At 42.8% G+C, this 18,626-nt stretch overlaps 1 protein-coding gene across 1 annotated transcript in view; it reads right to left on the bottom strand.

Moving 5' to 3' along the window:
* Positions 1-865: 865 nt before the first annotated feature.
* Positions 866-18,626, bottom strand: part of LOC124605530 (ATPase family AAA domain-containing protein 5) — an 88,371-nt gene continuing 70,610 nt past the window's right edge. The window contains exon 10 of the mRNA XM_047137278.1: positions 866-1,526. Within this exon, the coding sequence (XP_046993234.1) occupies positions 1,268-1,526 (259 nt within the window). The 3' untranslated portion in view covers positions 866-1,267. The remainder of the gene's footprint in view (positions 1,527-18,626) is intronic.

Below are 18,626 nucleotides of genomic sequence, written 5' to 3' on the forward strand. Positions count from 1 at the left end.
CAGTCATGTTTATGTACCTCATAAATAATGTAATTCAGGAACTTGGGCTTGTGTAATTATACTTGTTTCAGTATGCCATCAAAAATAACTTGCTGTTATCAATAGCACTGAGCGATTTCTTTGTCTCACGAGTACACCAGGAACTTATCCTTAAAAATGTTTTGTAATCCATTCCGTAATCAGGGCATGGCATGCATGATCATCTGAGAAAATAATTCCGTCAACTTTGCCAGTGGAAGTGCAACTTAATTTCGTTTGTTGTCAGTCCAATCTGTCATAACAGAATGGCAGACATGTAGCCTCATCTTTTCAGTCTAGACGAAGTCTGTGTCACCACATGGCCCCATCAACAATTTGAAACAGAGACCTACAAGTACTCAGAGTATAGTGAATCTCTACAACAGTGGTAAATATGTACATAATGACAAAATGAATACTTTCGGAAGGAAAATAGATTGTTTCCCAGAACTTTTTTCCTTGCTCCGTTTCTGAAGACATGATGCTGCTGGTTCACTTCCCTTACTAACCTATAATTTTCTTTTGAAAGTACTAAAAATAACAGATTATGCAAGCACGCTGCACTAACTGAAACACTGTTCTTTCATGTTGTGGCACACTGGTAAGAGCAAATAGTTCACGTATAACAATGAGCCAATTGGAAGAGTTCAGTTTCAAGATTTGAAATGACAACCAACAAGTGATTTTCATCTGACTATATTGCCAGATGTATATTGTATAGTAATGTCTTTCTCCTCAATACATTAAAAACGCTTTCCATGCTGGGTAATCTTATTTAGAAACCTGTTCATGGCTGTATACAATATAAGAAAAGAAATGATATGTTATTGATATTGCAATAGGCCAATTAAAAGTATGTAACAAACATAATTTTAATATCTGTAAGTAACAGATTACACCTTAAAATCATCCTCAGGTACATGCTTTCATGATCATTTTACATCACTGCTGATGAGACACAGATATAAAAGATTTGTACAAAAAAGATTTGCCATATATTTATAAAGCTATTTGGTCCCTCTAAAAGAATGTGCAGTATATAAAATTATTTTACAAACACTTATCCACAATTTCTTACAGTAACATGATGATGTGCACACATTTTACTACAGGTGTCGAAGTTCATGAATTACCTGTTGCTTCAGCCCATAAAACAAACTATTAAAAACTTACAAAAATATGATATACAATAAAAATTATTTCACAAAATAATTGCACTTATCCTGAATTTACTTCACACAGTGAACTATTAATTATTTAAAACTGAGCAAAGAGCTTTACATGTTGCAATATCTGCCGAGGTACCGAGATCTTTCAAATAATGAAAGTAACGTTGTCGGCACCTTGTTGTAGCCATTTGCTCAATTCTTAAATGACTATCTTGCAAGCGGCTCATGCTACGTATCAGGGGGCAATAATCTGTAGACATTGCATTTCGGCTCAGCCAACACGATTGTGGAACAATATCCCACACGGCAGAACTGAGAAAGTGCTCTTCAGAAATTAACCTGTAACAGTCAACAAACAAATTTTACGAACTGCAGAAGAAACATATCATTTACAAATTAAATGCCGAACTCAGCTGCTTCCCTCACCAAAACTACCTAGTAGTATGAAACAAGGTTCTTAACTTTACAAAGAAATTTCCAATAATTTATGCCTAGAGCATAGCACTATGTGGGCATGAGTCATGGACTACGGCAAAACCGGAAAAGAATAGAACTGAACCTTTTGCGATTTGTCATTGCAGATGGATCATGAAAATTAAGTGGACTGATAAGGAAGGAAAGAGCTGCTGCAAAGTATCAGCAAGAAAAGGAATATCTGAAAATTACTGACTATAAGAAGGGACAGGATGACCAGACATCAAAGGATTACTTCCATGTTGCAAGAGGGAGTTCAACTCCTACTCTGAGATGAAGATGATAGTAAAGAAAAGGAAATCATGACTGACCATATCTTACCAGTCAGAAGACTGATGGGAGGTTGACACAACCAAGAAATGCTACCTTGAATTTTTCTTTTATCGCAGAAAATCTCTACAGTAGCTATCTCCTACAATACCTTGCAGAACACTTGAATAAGTTAAAAACATTAATTGAAACATCCTACTTTTCCAACAATTCATATTTTTTTGCTCTACAATGGAATCTTTTGCTCAGAAAATCTCTCTTACCAGTTGCTGCCTGGTAAGTAACTGTATTTGTCATCTACTTACAAGTTTCATTCTGAAAATCTATCTGCATTTAAACATTATTCCACAGTTCATATAATGTAAGGAGAAAAGGTTCATACACTGTACAGCTGAGGCATTGAGCTGTAGACAGGTGCATAAACATGACTGAAATCATTGCTAAGCTTTCAGACAATGTCCTTTTCAGAGCTAACTAACAAAAACACAGGAGTACAGTTACCTTGCTGCAACAGACTGGTTTGTGGGTATTCAGGTTCAGCAGGTATACTGAAATCAGTTAAAAGGTTGCACAATGGTAACCTACTGATTGAAATAGTGATTCCTTCACAAAGCAAAACAGAGTGATATTGACCTGATTTAATTCTCCCACCATGGCAAATTCAAGCAATATAGAGAAACTAAACAGAACAGAGCTCTAGCATCCAATGGACTTCTTATATGATTTTACACCAAATTTCCAGCTAAGTTAGCCCCTCTTAATTATAATCTACCACAAATCCCTCAAACAAAAAACCATGCCCAGTAGTTGGAAGGATGCACAGGTCACAACTGTCTAAAAGAACATAGCAAAACTGATCCCTATGACTACTGTCCAGTACAATTGACATCCATTTGTTGCAGAATCTTAGAAAGTACTCTGAGCTCAAACACGATGGGGTATCTTTAACAGATTGCCCTCTTCCAAGCCAACAAGCAGAGATTTTGAAAATGTCAACATAGTGAAACCCAACTTGTGCTTGTCTCACATGACATACTGAAAGCCATGCATCAAGGGAGGCAGATCACTGTAGTATTTCTTAATTTCCCAAAATATTTGACTCAGTACCATATCCACTTTTATTATCAAAACTATGATTGTATGGGATGTCCAGCAAAATTGGTTAGTGGACTTAGGATTTTTTGGTAGAGATGATGCAATATATTATCAGGCATGGAGAGATATTGACAGATGTAGAAATAACTGTGTGTGTCCCAGAAACGTACGATGTTCATGTTGTGTATTAATGACCTTGCACACAAGGTTAATACTAATCTCTCACTCTTTGCAGATGATGCAGTTATCTATAATGAAGTACTGCTGAAAAAAGCTGCACAAATATTCAGTCAGCTCTGGTAAGATTTCGAAGTGTTGCAAAGATTGACAATTTGTTTTAAATATTCAGAAATATAAAATTGTGCATGTCATAATATAACAAAACATAATGTCCTATGTTACAACATCAATGAGTAACAGTTATAATTGGTAATCTCATACAAATACCCGAGTGGAACACTTTGTAGTGATAAGAAATTAAATGATAAAGTTAAAGTAGGTGGTAGACTTCAATATATTGGTACAATACTAGGAAAACGCAACACTCTACAAAGGAGATTGCTTGCAAACCCACTCATGCAACCCATCCTAGAACATTGCTCTACTATGAGGGACCCATAGCAAATAGTACTAAAAAGGTACACTGAAGGTACACATAGAAGGGCAGCATGAATGGTCACACAGGTTTGATCCGCAGGAGATTATCATAGAGACGCTAAAGAAATTGAACTGGCAGATACCTGAAGATAAGTGCGAAGTTCCCCGAGAAAGCCTACTTACAAAGTTTTAAGAACCTGTGAATCAAATATCTAATAACTCATAGACAGAGAAGTAGTCTCTGACATGTATGACACAGTGGTTTCCACAGTATGTATGTAGAAGTAGAGGCAGGTGCACATGGGTCTCTGCGTGAACAAGTATTTCCCTAACATATTGCAGGATGGAGAACGGTATCAAATAAAACAAGACACAGTGGTTTGAGTGGTGTTGTACATTATCAATACGCCAGGCAGACCACATCCTGAGATTGGCACTTAACCTTGAGATGGCCTCGCCAATCCTCCTATTGTACACCCTAGAAGCACCACTGATATGGCGTTATGAGAGAGAGAGAGAGAGAGAGAGAGAGAGAGAGAGAGAGAGAGAGAGCATCAATCCCGCCCAGTTTGATACCAAGTGCATTAGCAGGCTTATTCGTAGGTTTCCCTCTACTGCGATGTTTGTAATGACTGTGCTCTGATTAACATATTTCTAGAATGTAACTGGACTTGCTGCATTAAAGTAAATCCAGCGTCACTCAAGTTACCTGTACGTCTAATTATTTTTGCTTTCTGTCTGAGAACCCACTTATTCCTGAACCTCTACCCTGGCAGATCCAACACTGGTGAAAAGTCTACACTGACAAGTGTGCTGATTTGGTTCTATTACTCACCAGATAACCTCCTGGCGACAAAGAATTATCAGTAACACAGATTGTTCAGTTTCAAGTGCAGCAGATGAACCAACTTATGGAAATGATGACAAGATTGCTCACTGTGCAAGCAAACCCTGTGCCACTGCCTCTACCAAGTGCAGCATCACCACAGCCAGCAGCACCTGTTTCGGTACCACCATTCCGTCCTTTTGACTTCACGCAAGAGGAATGGTTCGGCTATTGCACACAGCTCAACACCCACCTGCAGGTGCTTTACACTGAACATAGGTTCAAGCCAATTTTATTTTCTTGTACAGTAGGAATGTCCATCTACCAGCTCTCCTGCGAACTTTTCTCTACCATTCACCTTGAAAATGTTCCATATGATGAACTAACTGCTGCCCTAGACAAGTACTATGATGAACAGATAATGAGGCAGCAGTGCATTACAAAATCTTTCATTTGTGGAGGCAATCTAATCACACTAATAAACAGTGGGTACCAGATTTACATAGGCTTACACACTACTGCAAATTTAAGTGTGAGTGTGGACATTACTATAGTGATGTCATGATTAGGGATGCCACTACTCAGAATGTGTCAGATCCTAACATACATGAATAGATTCTCAAATATCCTGACCCTAGTTTGCAACAGGCTTTGAAACTACTTGAGCATCAGGACTCATATGAAATGATTCCAATCCTATCTGTGCAACACACAGAAGCAGAACACAGGTTGCGCCTGTAGTTCACTTACCACAGCACATAAACTAAAACAGACCCAATGTGCTCGGCAGCTTAGTAGCAGTGTTAAATCTTGCCCTTAATGTTTCACAGCACACAGGTGCCAAGAATGCGCCTCTTGTGACAGTATAGTCATTGTTGCAAGACTGGTCACGTTCAAGCTGTCTGTTTGCAAAACCGCAAGTGCAATAAGCACTCTGCGGATTCTCTAAAGTCTAAGTCGATGAATGTCAATGTAGTTTTTTCAACGCCATGTACTGCCTCGGAGGTTACACAGTGCAAATCAAGGGCAGCAGTCAGATCCTTCTTTCATTCAATTTCAGGCCAATAATTTTTTTGTCGTTTTACAGATTGGCAATTGTGAAGTATGCATGCAGTTAGACACTGATGCATCAGTGACTATTGAACAGAAATACTTATGAACTGTTAGGCAAGCCTAAGCTACATTAGTCAAGAGGCAACTCTTTCTAATCATGACGTTCCTGTGCTAGATATTTGCAGCCTACTGCCACTTTTCGTATTATCACAAAAACAGTTTCATTTAGTGACAGTGAAAATATTTTTGCCGTGGAATATTTTGATTCGTTTGGGTTGCACACTTAAGATGATGATCTCTCTGTGAACTCTTCTGTGCCTGTGGACAGGGTAGCTAAACTTAGTGATGAATCTAGTGATATTTTTCACGAAGGCACACGCAAAGCTACTAATTTTGAGGCTCAGATTACCATGAAAAAACAATGCACAACCATAGTTTTCTCACGCAAGGCCAATCCCTCAAGCTATCAGAGATCAGGTGGTGTAAGAACACTATCTTGACAGGACAATGGTGTGATTTTCTCTGTCACAGCCAGTCAGTGGGCATCACCTTTAGATTTAATAAAGAAACCTTCAGGCAAATTACGCTCATGTGTAGATTTCAAGGCAACAATAAATCCACAGACAGATTTTTTCCTTTGCCACAACATAAAAAAAAATCTTGATGCACGCCACTTCTTTTCCGGAACTAACCTTATTCAAATTGTTGTAATCAGTGACCACAAGGGGTTATTTCAGCTTTTCAGGTTGACTTTCGGTAGTGTGCTGCAGTATCACTGAACTATCACGAGACACTATCACCCACCAAGCCAAGATTGGCTGAATTTATTGTCCCATTGAAAAATCAACTGCATAAAATAACAGCATGACAACATGTCAAGTTTTGTACAATGTGCTTTTATCGTCATAGAAAAAGAGTAGAAGACTTTTCAAAAGCTCTCCTTATTTAAAAATCTAAAAGCGTTTGTAGGTGTAGATGGTACACTGAAATCAATTATAAGGCTGCACAGTGATACCGTATCGATTGAAATGGTTATAAGTCATACATCGGATCTTTAGAGCACAAGCATCTTTTGAGCGGATAATATACAATATGATAAACACATCACATTTGATTGCAGTAAAGGAGTTATCTCATTCTTTGGTGTATGGTCATCTGACATTAAAGATAAGTAGGAAAATTCCTTAATTGAAGAGATAAGAAACATAAATAAGCAAGTAAATGGGGGACTGCCAAAAGCAGGAGAATACTTACCTTCAGTTCATCAGTGTTGCCATAGTACATAAAGGTAGATTTCCTTCTTGTACAAGTAGATCCCCATTTTCTTACCTCATTACACTGCAATAAATTCTAAACTTTGGCTACAGCAGCTTGGTACGTAATGGAAAGGCGATCAGAAGAAAATGTGGCAAACTTGCACATTAAATTCTATAATGCATATCTTGTGCTTGTTGGGTTAGCTGTACAGTCACCTGGTGCACTGTAGAGAATGTCCTGTCTACAATAGAGTATGGAAGATAAAAGAATATTTTAAAACACAAACACGACACGCAGACATGAAGAAACTGTATAAGCCTTGGAAGTGGTTTCTTTTTTAATTTTTTTTTTTAATGGTTTTAGGGCGCAAAACTGCTACGGTCATTAGCGCCCAGTCTGTGACTTAGGAAAAGGCAGAAATGGGAACGAAACTAAAAAAATTGGAGAAACTAAAAATAGAAGGAAAGCTTAAAAAACCACTATAGAAGGGGGTTGTTGTCCCAAAAAGAGCTTCAAATGACTGACGTCATCTCACTGGCATTAATAAACTCGAGAACATGATCGACTGAGTGCGTGTCATCTGCTAAAATGGAAGATACATCAGGTGACAGCTGCAGACGGACGCGTAACGGAGTAAAATAGGGGCACTCAAGTAAAAGGTGTCTTACTGTCTACAGCTGAGAGCAGTGGGGACAGAGTGGGGGAAGATCACCACTTAAAAGATGTCGATGGCTAAAAAGACAGTGCCCTATCCGGAGTCTAGTTAAAATTACCTCCTCCCAATGACGCGTTCGGGAGGAAGAGGTCCAAGCACAAGGAAGAGCTTTCACGTCCCGCAATTTATTATTGGGAAGTGTCGACCAATGTGCGTGCCATAAAAGAGTAACATGACGACATAAAACACTCCGTAGATCGGCGAAGGGAATCGTGCAAATAGCTGGCTGAAGAAGAGAGACTGCAGCCTTGGCCGCTATATCGGGCGCCTCATTTCCACAGATACCAATGTCTCCTGGGATCCAGAGGAACGCCACAGAGACGCCCCCCAAGTGGAGCAAGTGGAGGCAGTCCTGAATCCGGTGGATCAGAGGGTGGACAGGGTACAGAGCTTGGAGACTGAGGAGAGAGTTGAGAGAATCTGAACAGATAACATACTGTATCCGCTGATGGCGACGGATGTATTGGACAGCCTGGAGAACAGCATAAAGCTCTGCAGTATAAATTGAGCACTGGTCAGGAAGCCGAAATCGATTTGGGGTGTCGCCAACAATATAGGCACTCCCTACACCTAACGATGTTTTTGAGCCATCAGTGTAAATAAATGTGGCTTCCTTCATTTGTGCACACAGAGCAGCAAATGCCCGACGATAAACAAGTGAAGGGGTACCATCCTTGGGAAATTGACAAAGGTCATGGAGCAGGCAGGTCCGGGGACGGAGCCAAGGCGGTGCTGTACCCCACGTTGTCAAGAAGGTTTTAGGAAAGCGGAAGGAAAGAGAATCGAGCAGTTGACGGAAGCAGACTCCCAGTGGTAGTAGGGAGAAAGAGCGGCCTGCATACCCTACATCCAAGGAGGCGTTGAAAAAAATGTCATGGGCCGGATTAGCAAGCATGGAAGACAGGTGGTTAGCATAACGACTCAGAATGACAGCTCGCCGATTGGACAGTGGAGGTTCAGCAGTCTCAGCATAAAGGCATTCCACAGGGCTGGTGTAAAAAGCTCCAGACACTAAACGTAATCCACGGTGGTGGATAGAGTCGAGACGCCGAAGAATAGACGGACGAGCAGAGGAGTAAACTATGCTTCCATAGTCCAATTTCGAGCGCACCAAGGCGCGACAGAGGTGGAGAAGGACCACTCGGTCCGCTCCCCAGGAGGTACCATTCAGGACATGGAGGGTGTTGAGGGATCGCAGACAGCGAGCCGAAAGACAGGAAACGTGGGAGGACCAGCACAGTTTTTTTGTCGAACTTAAGACCCAAGAATTTAGCGATGTCCAAAAACGGAAGGCTGGCAGGTCCTAGATGTAAGGAAGGTGGAAGAAACTCCTTACGGCGCCAAAAATTAACACACACAGTCTTACCGGGAGAAAAGCGGAAGCCGGTTTCGATGCTCCGAGAGTGGAGGCGACCGAGACATCCTTGAAGACATCATTCAAGAAGGCTGGTCCGTTGAGAGCTGTAATAGATCGCAAAATCGTCCACAAAGAGGGAGCCTGAGACATCAGGAAGGAGACAATCCATAATGGGATTTATGGCAATGGCAAACAGTACAACACTTAGCACAGAGCCCTGGAGTACCCCGTTTTCTTGGGAGAAAGTACGGGAGAGAGTAGTGGTGACCCGCACTCCAAATGTGCGCTCTGCCATAAATTCGCGAAGAAAAAGGGGCAGCCGACCTCGAAAGCCCCAAGAGAACAGTGTGCGGAGGATGCCTGTCCTCCAACAAATATCGTATGCTCTCTCCAGATCAAAAAATATTGCTACTGTTTGGCGTTTCCGGAGAAAATTGTTCATAACATAAGTGGAGAGAACAACAAGATGGTCAATTGCAGAACGATGCTTTCGGAAACCGCATTGGGCAGGTGTTAAAAAGACTGCGGGACTCCAGCCACCAAGCTAAACGGCAATTCACCATACGCTCCAAAACCTTACAGACACTACTCGTGAGAGAAATCGGGCGATAGCTAGACGGGAGATGTTTGTCCCTTCCAGGTTTTGGAACAGGAACGACGATAGTTTCCCGCCACCGTCTGGGAAAAGTACTGTCGGTCCAAATTCGATTATAAAGGCGAAGGAGGTAACGCAGACTATGGGTTCATAAATGCAGCAACATTTGGATGTGGATACCATCCGGTCCTGGGGCGGAGGTGCGAGAAGAAGAGAGTGCACGTTGGAGTTCCCGCACGGAGAAAACAGTATTGTAGCTTTCGCGATTGTGAGAGGAGAAACCAAGAGGTCGCACTTCCGCAGCATGTTTCTTCAGGAGAAACGCTGGCGGGTAATTTGAAGAGTTCGAAATCTCAGCAAACTGTTGACCCAATGAGTTAGAAATTGCGATGGGGTCCCCTAACGTATCATGCGCGACAGTGAGCCCAGAGGCTGGGGAGAAACTAGGCGCGCCAGATAACCGTCAAACCCGACTCCAAACTTCCGAGGAGGGAGTGAAGGTGTTAAATGAGCTAGTAAAGAAGTTCCAGCTTGCCTTCTTGCTATCGCAGATGACGTGACGGCATCGCGCACGGAACTGCTTATAGCGGATACAGTTGGCCAAAGTAGGATGGTGGCGGAAAACGCGAAGAGCATGTCGCCGCTCACGTATTGCATCACGGCATGCCTCGTTCCACCAAGGAACTGGGGGGGTGCCGGGGCAATTCGGAGGTGCGTGGTATTGGACGTTCTGCAGCTGTAAGAATAATGTCTGTAATATGTGCGACCTCATCGTCAACGCTAGGAAAGTGACAGTCATCGAATGTTGCTAGAGGCGAAAAAAGTGTCCAATCGGCTTGGGCAAACTTCCAGCGTCGCGGGCGCATATGTGGCAGTTGAGGCTGCAGTCTAAGGACACATGGAAAGTGGCCACTCGAGTGTGTATTATCAAGGGCGAACCATTCAAAGCGCCGAGCTAGCGGAACAGTACCGGCCGAAAGGTCCAAACGAGAGAGATTTGTCGTGGAGGCAGACAAAAATGTAGGGTCCCCAGTGTTGAGGCAAACAAGATCCGCTTGGTGGAAGACGTCGATCAATAGTGAGCCACGCGGACAAGGATGTGGAGGTCCCCAAAGTGGGTGGTGGGCATTGAAGTCCCCAACCTGCTGGTTGGAAGCTGACCAAGAAGATGAAGGAGATCAGCTCGTGCCATTGGTGTGGACGATGGAATGTATACAGTACAAAGAGAGAAGGTGTATCCAGAAAGGGAAAGACGGACAGCGACAGCTTGGAAGGAAGTGTTTAAGGGGATTGGGTGATAATGGAGAGTATGATGGAGAAGAATCGTAAGTCCTCCATGTGCTGGAGTGCCTCCAACAGAGGGGAGATTAAATCGGACGGACTGAAAATGGGAGAGAACAAAGCGGTCGTGGGGACGCAGCTTTGTTTCCTGAAGACAGAAGATGACCGGCGAGTAGGATCGTAAGAGGATCGACAATTCATCCCGATTGGCTCGAATGCCACGGATATTCCAGTGGATAATGGACATAGGGTGAACAGAAAATGGAGGAATGTGACCAAAGTTGCCGTCAACTCAACGACTGCTCAGAGCTTGCGACCGACAGCATGGAACGGCATTCAGCTGAAGGCAGAAGATCCTGATCCATAGGTTGTTCAGGAGCAGCTCCTGCCACCAGCGATCGGCCGGTTGATTGGCCGCCACCAGTGTGCCTCGGCGACACAGAAGACAGCCGAGGGCGGTTACCGCCAGGTGGTGCTGTAGATGAAGACACGCCTTGGCGGAGAAGGAGAGGAACTGGGTTTCTTATTAGCCTTCTTGGAAACATGATGTTTAGATGAAGGAGGAACCGATGGTTGTGAAGTTGGGGTACGTAAAAAATCTTCACGAGTATGATCTTTTTTCGAAGTCTTGTCTGACTTTTGGGCTCGAGATTTAGCAGAACCCGATGAAGGGTGAGCCATAGAGTGAGCAGGCGAAAGTGGGGAGGTTGAACGGGCGATCTTTGCGCTGGCCGATCTGACGACCGTGGCACTAAAGGTGAGATCACAAGTCTGCGTGGCCACCTCCTTTGTTGCCCGAGGAGAGGCAAGGACAGTGCTGTATTTTCCTGTCTGAGCCACAGTGGGCTATCGACTGGCGAATAATTTTCGAGCAGCAAAGGTCGACACCTTTTCCTTCACTCTGATTTCCTGAATGAGCTTTTCGTCTTTAAAAATGGGGCAATCTCGAGAGGAAGCAGCGTGGTCACCCATACAGTTGATGCAACGAGGGGACGGAGGTGGACAAGCGCCCTCATGGGTATCCTTGCCACACGTAACACATTTGGCCGGATTGGAACAGGACTGGCTGGTGTGATTGAACCGCTGACACCGACAGCAACGCGTAGGGTTTGGGATGTAAGGGCGAACGGAAATTATCTCATAGCCCGCTTTGATTTTCAATGGGAGTTGAACTCTGTCAAACGTCAAGAAGACAGTAAGGGTTGGAATGTTGTTCATGTCAACCCTTTTCATGACTCTACGAACAGCCGTTACGCCCTGGTCAGACAGGTAGTGTTGAATTTCCTCGACCGAGCGAGGTGGCGCAGTGGTTAGCACACTGGACTCGCATTCGGGAGGACGACGGTTCAATCCCGTCTCCGGCCATCCTGATTTAGGTTTTCCGTGATTTCCCTAAATCGCTTCAGGCAAATGCCGGGATGGTTCCTTTGAAAGGGCACGGCCGATTTCCTTCCCCATCCTTCCCTCACCCAAGCTTGCGCTTCGTCTCTAATGACCTCGTTGTCGAAGACGTTAAACACTAATCTCCTCCACCTCCTTGAATTTCCTCGTCGGACAATCCGTTGAGGGAGCGTGTATAAATGACCCCACGTGATGAATTTAAAGTGGGGTGCGCTTCCACCCGGAGAGGGAAGGTGTGTAGCAGTGAAGTACGCAGCAATTTTTGTACCTGGAGGGCACTGACTGTTTCTAACAACAAGGTGCCATTTCGTAATCTGCAACAAGACTTTACAGGACCTGCAATTGCGTCAACACCTTTCTGAATAATGAAAGGGTTGACCTGGAGAAGTCGTGACCTTCGTCAGACCGAGAAACAACAAGGAACTGTGGCAACGATGGAAGGACTGTCTGTGGCTGAGACTCATTGAACTTACGCTTGTGAGCAGACATAGTAGAAGATGAGGAAACCATTGCGAAAGTATCCCCCATGATTACCGGCGTCTCCGATGGTGCGCTCCTTCCATGTGGGGGCCCTCTCTGAGGGCGCTCCCGCCTTAGGTGATTGTTCACACCTCAGGTCACACCTCCCGAGAAGCAGATGGAGGGACCAATCGGCACTTTCGGAAGGTATCAGCTCGGGTAATCACCCCTCCCTGGGCCTGGCCATTACCAGGGGGTACATACGTGTCCTAACTGTCTACCCGGGGCAGGGAGTTACGCGTTACCCCATCACCAACTACGCATGGAAATGCGTGGGTCGGCCTTCAGACATGCACAGGGAGGAAAAAAGAGAAAGGAAAAAACAAAGGGAAAGGGAAGAAGAGAGGTCTCAAATGCCGCAGCGGAGAAAAGGGCAACGAGAAGAGGTAAGGAAAAGAGAAGGACAAAGGAAGGACGAAGACTTGCCAGCAGAGAAAGCAAAGAATGTGTTACATTTTCGAGCATCTGTCTCCGGACGTAGGCACAAAACATACTCCCAGAGGGGGAGAAAGGGAAGGAAAGAGGCGGAGGTGGGGGGGAGGGGGGAGGAAGGAAGATGGGGGATGGGGAAGGATGCGGAAGGGGAAGGATGCGGAAAGGGAAGGTATGCAGCCCGGAAAGGAAGGAAGGCCACATTAGCTCGGGGTCCCGTGCTCGCTACGCACGTATCCACAAAAGAGTTGTGGACCCCCTGGGGGAGCCTTGGAAGTGATGAACTAAATTTTTGTCGATTATTTTTACTGTCAAGAGGTTTGTCTCCAAGTTATTTCATCATAAGCCTATTCTGCTGAAACTTGTACTAAATCCTGTAAATGAAATGGCATACGTGCACGAGTATTTATTTAAATGTCAATCTCTCTTCCAAGCAAACAGAAAAGTAAAGACAGTTAATTTACATATTAATTCATTACCATCAAATAAAACTGCAAACAATGGTTTCCCCATATGAAAACACACTACCCTCCAACTGAGATGGAAAAATTGAACAAAAAGGGAGAGATGATACAAAAACAAAAGGCTGTAGACACCTGATGATAGAAGATTGGTGTTTAGAGTGTCAATGGGACCACTTTCTTGGAGCCATTTGAATGAATTTAGATGTCTGCCCCACACTGCAAAAAAACGTCGTATTCTTTATTCAAAAAAATCACAGGTTCCTCACCTGTGCATAAAGGAAAGTGTACACAAAGTACAGGGGAGTCACACTTGTATACATAAAAGGCTCAACCAATGGATGTACAGAAAAAATGCCAACCACTGTCATCAAGGTCTATTTTCTTCCTTTATTCACATAAAGACATCTTGCAAACAGTGGATAAAAGTGAGTAGGAAAATTCAGTGCTCCTACGTTTTCAACATATTTAAATATGTCTGCTTGTGTCTGTATATGTGTGGATGGATATGTGTGTGTGTGCGCGAGTGTATACCCGTCCTTTTTTCCCCCTAAGGTAAGTCTTTCCGCTCCCGGGATTGGAATGACTCCTTACCCTCTCCCTTAAAACCCACATCCTTTCGTCTTTCCCCTCCTTCCCTCTTTCCTGATGAGGCAACAGTTTGCTGCGAAAGCTTGAATTTTGTGTGTATGTTTGCGTTCGTTTGTGTATTTGTCGACCTGCCAGCACTTTCATTTGGTAAGTCACATCATTTTGATTTTTAAATAAATCAGAAACTTACATGGACATAATAGGAACTGCATAAAAACTGGATCTTAATTGCCAGAATGTTTCTTGTTTATTCCTTAAAAGTGGGATTTTTCTTAAAATAGGGTTCATTAAAAGTGTACCTGAGTAATATTGTTCTTGTGGGGGTTTCACCAGGACCAGGAGAAATATTTGTTATAAGCCGGATTTCCTTAAAACATGGATCATTAATTCAGGGTTTTACTGTGTCTGGTAAGTAACCTCCGTTTGCATGAAGCTTTGTGAGGGGGCCAGATGCTGCAATAAATCTGAGATCAACGTGCTAACAGCTACGTAACAAGAAAGCCACATTCCTTCTTGTTCATCTACAGTGCTCCCACAACTTTTGAGTCCAATGAAGGACTTACAAGTTGCTGTCAAGAGGTTGGCTGCCAGTCAATGTGCCAAAATTTTATACAGAGGAATTTGTCAACTCATCACAATGTATTAAAAGCACTTAAACCTGAATGGTTATTACATAGAAAAGAAATATTAAGGTCCAAACTAAGATTTATCTAATAAAACTAATTCAACTATTCCAGCATTTTATGTGTAGCGTAACATAGGTTACTTCCTGGATAGGCCTAATTTTACATTAAAGTAATATGGGAATACATTGCATAAAAGTTAACTATTGTGGTACTTTTCTGGTCATAGCCCCATTGTCATAGGCACTGTAGATGTGAGGCTTTGGTAGGTTTTCAGTAATAGTGCACATGTGCTTTCAGGACGATGGTGATGGTTCCGAGTTTCAGTTGGATGGAAGAAGTTCAAATTTCAAGTGTTTTTGCCTGTGTATGTGTGTGTGTGTGTGTGTGTGTGTGGGGGGGGGGGGGGGGGGGGGGGTGAGAAGAAACAGCACACCCAACTGCTAAGGCAACCATGACTGCAGCACAGGAGGTGACACCCCAGACAATCGTATGGTGCCATTGCCTCTCACAGTTCCGATGTCCATGCAGCAACAAATGTTCTATGCTGATGCGGTTATTCTGTGACACTACTAGATTCCTGTCCCATCTGTGTATAAAGTAGTCTACAGCAGAGTTCTGGCATATAAAGCTTTGAATTTGAAGGGTTCAAAAGGAGTGGTGCGACAGGAAGAATAGGGACACAGAATGGAAGCAGCTATAATGGGAGCAGATAGGTTGAAGATTATCCCAAAGACATCACAGTGTTCCATAAATCATGGATCACGATCTCAGTGAAGTTTCAATGGTTAGAAGCTTCCATTGTGCACAGAGTTTCTGGAAACAACAGAGTCCAGTGGTACTGCCTCCTGGTGCATATGTTGGCAGCCTGTTCCCTGAATAACAGGACTACCTCATGAGTCAGGGTGTATTTGTGGGTCACGAAATGCAGATTGCGAAATGTTTGGACAAGCATACATTAGGTCACTTGTTATTACAGTGATGTGGTACTTCTACGTCTACATCTACGCTCTGCATACTGAGAAGTGCATGGCAGAGGGTATGTCCCATTGTAACAGTTATTAGTGCTTTTTCCTGTACTATTCACATACGGATCGCGGAAAAATAATTGCTTACAACACCTCTGCGCATGCTGTAATTAGCCTAAGCTTCTCTTTACGACGTTTGTGGAAGCGATACTCAGAGGGTTGTAATATATTCAAATATATTCATAGATTCATAGAACTTTATAAGTAGGTTTTAAAGGGATAGTTCACATCTATCTTCATTCATCTGCCATTTTAGTTCTTCCAGCGTTTTTATGTCTCTCTCCCAACAGAATGAACAAACCTGCCCTTCTTTGTATCCTTTCAGTATCCTCTGTCAGTCCTATTTGGTGTGGGCTCCCATAAAGGAGAGCAATATTCTAGGATGCATCACACGAGCGATTTGTATGTAGCCTCCATTGTAGACATTGCATTTTACTAGTAGTCTACCAATGACTCTTAGTCTCTTACCTACTTTATCTACAACTGGGACTATGGCTCTTGTGTGATTATGATGGAATTGCTGTGTCCAGGTATTTGTATGAGTTTACAGATTCCGTCTGTGATTCACTGATATAAGTTATAGGATACTGTGTGATTTCTTTTTAGAAAGTGCACAATTTTACATTTCTGAACATTTAATGCAAGTTCTCTATCTTTGCACTGTATTCAAATCTTATCAAAATCTGAGTGAATATTTGTGCAGCTTCTGTCAGACAGTTATTCAATATGGATAACTGCTTCGTATGTGAAAAATCTGAGGTGACTACTGTTGTTGTCTGCAAGGTCATTAATATACAACATGAACAGCAAGGGTCCCAACACACTTCCCTGGGGCACACCCAAAGTTCCCTCTACATCTGTTGATGACTCTCCACTCACGAGAACTCAGTGCTTCATCCCTACCTAATAACCTCAGTCCAGTCACAGATTTCAATTAATGTCCCATATGATCATACTTTTGATGATAAGCTTAAAATTGGTATTGAGTTCAGATGCTTTTCAAAAACTAAGAAATACTGCAACCACCTGGCTGCCTTGATTCAAAGCTCTCACAGTACGTCATGTGAGAAAAGTGCGAGTTGGTTTTCATATGATCGATTTTTTCGGAATCCATTCTGGCTGGCTGGAGTAGATCATTCTGTTTGAGGTACCTCATTATGTTTGACCTTAGAGCATGTTTACAATATTTTACAATAAACTGATGTCAAAGATATTTGATGGTAGATTTGTGGATCACTTTTTCTGCCCTTCTCGTAAAGGGATGTTGCCTTTGCTTTCTTCCAACCACTATGCATGATTTTTTGTTTGAGGGATCTTTTGAAGATTATAGTTACAAGAGGGGGAAACTCGGCCACAATTAAGTATAGAAATTAATAGCAATACTTCCCATCTAACAGTTTTTTGGAGTTTTCTTTACTTTCCATATAATTCACATAACTCAATACAGCCACTGTAACTCCGTCTCTTCTGTTTTAATCATTTCCACACTTAGTTCCTCCAATCCTGATGCCTTCTATGTTCTTCAGTGCTTCCACAACTTCTTTCCATATTACATCTTCTCCTGTTTCCAGTTCATCCTAGTATCTTCTCTCTTCTGCCACTGCTCCGTTTGGATTCAGCAAATGATAAAAATAAGTCCTCCATAGCCTTTCGGGTGTCCTCCATCTTGTTCCCATCTTTATCAACCATTTTTACCTTCTCTTCCATTCCGTTTCTCCTATTTCTGGTCATTTCATGCACTATTTTCTTATTTCTTTTACTATACTGTTCTGTCATTATGGTTCATTTTTCCACCCACTTTCTCTTTCCCTTTATAACCACCATTTGTACCTTCATCTCCTGCTTTCGATGTATTTTGTTGAATCATTCTTTACATGCTTTAATTTAAAATAGCTTTTCTTGTTTCAAAATTCTGCTAAGGTATTGCTCTGTATGTCATCCAATTACTAGTTGTTCTACACGCCACATACATCAGTTGCTTCTGCCAGCATGCTACTAAACTACTTCATTCTTCTTTATCAGTTTGCAGCAACCCCCCCCCCCCCCCCCCCCCCCAACACTATTCATTTAACCATTCTACATTTAACTTTTATTTTCCTATTTACCTTTGGTTTTATTCCTTTCTCTCATACTTTTCTTTTATGTTCATTACTAACAGGCCTTGGTCACTACCTAAAACCACTCATTGCATTACCTTGATATCTTAAACATTTTTCATGATTTAATCACTAAATGGTTCAAATGGCTCTGAGCACTATGGGACTTAACTTCTGAGGTCATCAGTCCCCTAGAACTTAGAACTACTTAAACCTAACCAACCTAAGGACATCACACACATCCATGCCTGAGGCAGGATTCAAACCTGCGACCGTAGCGGTCTCACTGTTCCAGACTGTAGCGCCTAGAACTGCTCGGCCACCATGGCCGGCCATTTCATCATTACTCTAAGTGCAATCAACCACGAATTATTTTTTTGACATATCACTGATATACAGCGTACCTTATAGCTTCCTCTCTTGTCAGACCATTTATCATTATCACATTTATTCCAGCAACTTCCTCTGTCAGTCCATCTCTCGCATCTATGGACCATGTCTAGTAAAGGCACTTAAAGTATCCAAAACAATCGTTGGGTTCAATAACAGCTCTGCTGTTGCATATTTCCGACTTGGCTTGACAGTCTCAAACTGTCCGCCTCCGTAGCGTAACATTAGCATTACCGCCTATCATGCAGGAGGCCCGGGTTCGATTCCCGGCAGGGAACTGAGTGTTGTGTGTACTTCATCGACATTTTCATTATCATTGACTCGCAAGTCACCGAAGTGGCGTCAACTAAAAAGGACTTGCAATGCAGTGGGCGAACT

Source organism: Schistocerca americana, chromosome 3 (genome assembly GCF_021461395.2).
Source record: "Schistocerca americana isolate TAMUIC-IGC-003095 chromosome 3, iqSchAmer2.1, whole genome shotgun sequence".
In the NCBI taxonomy this organism is placed as follows: Eukaryota; Metazoa; Arthropoda; class Insecta; order Orthoptera; family Acrididae; genus Schistocerca; species Schistocerca americana.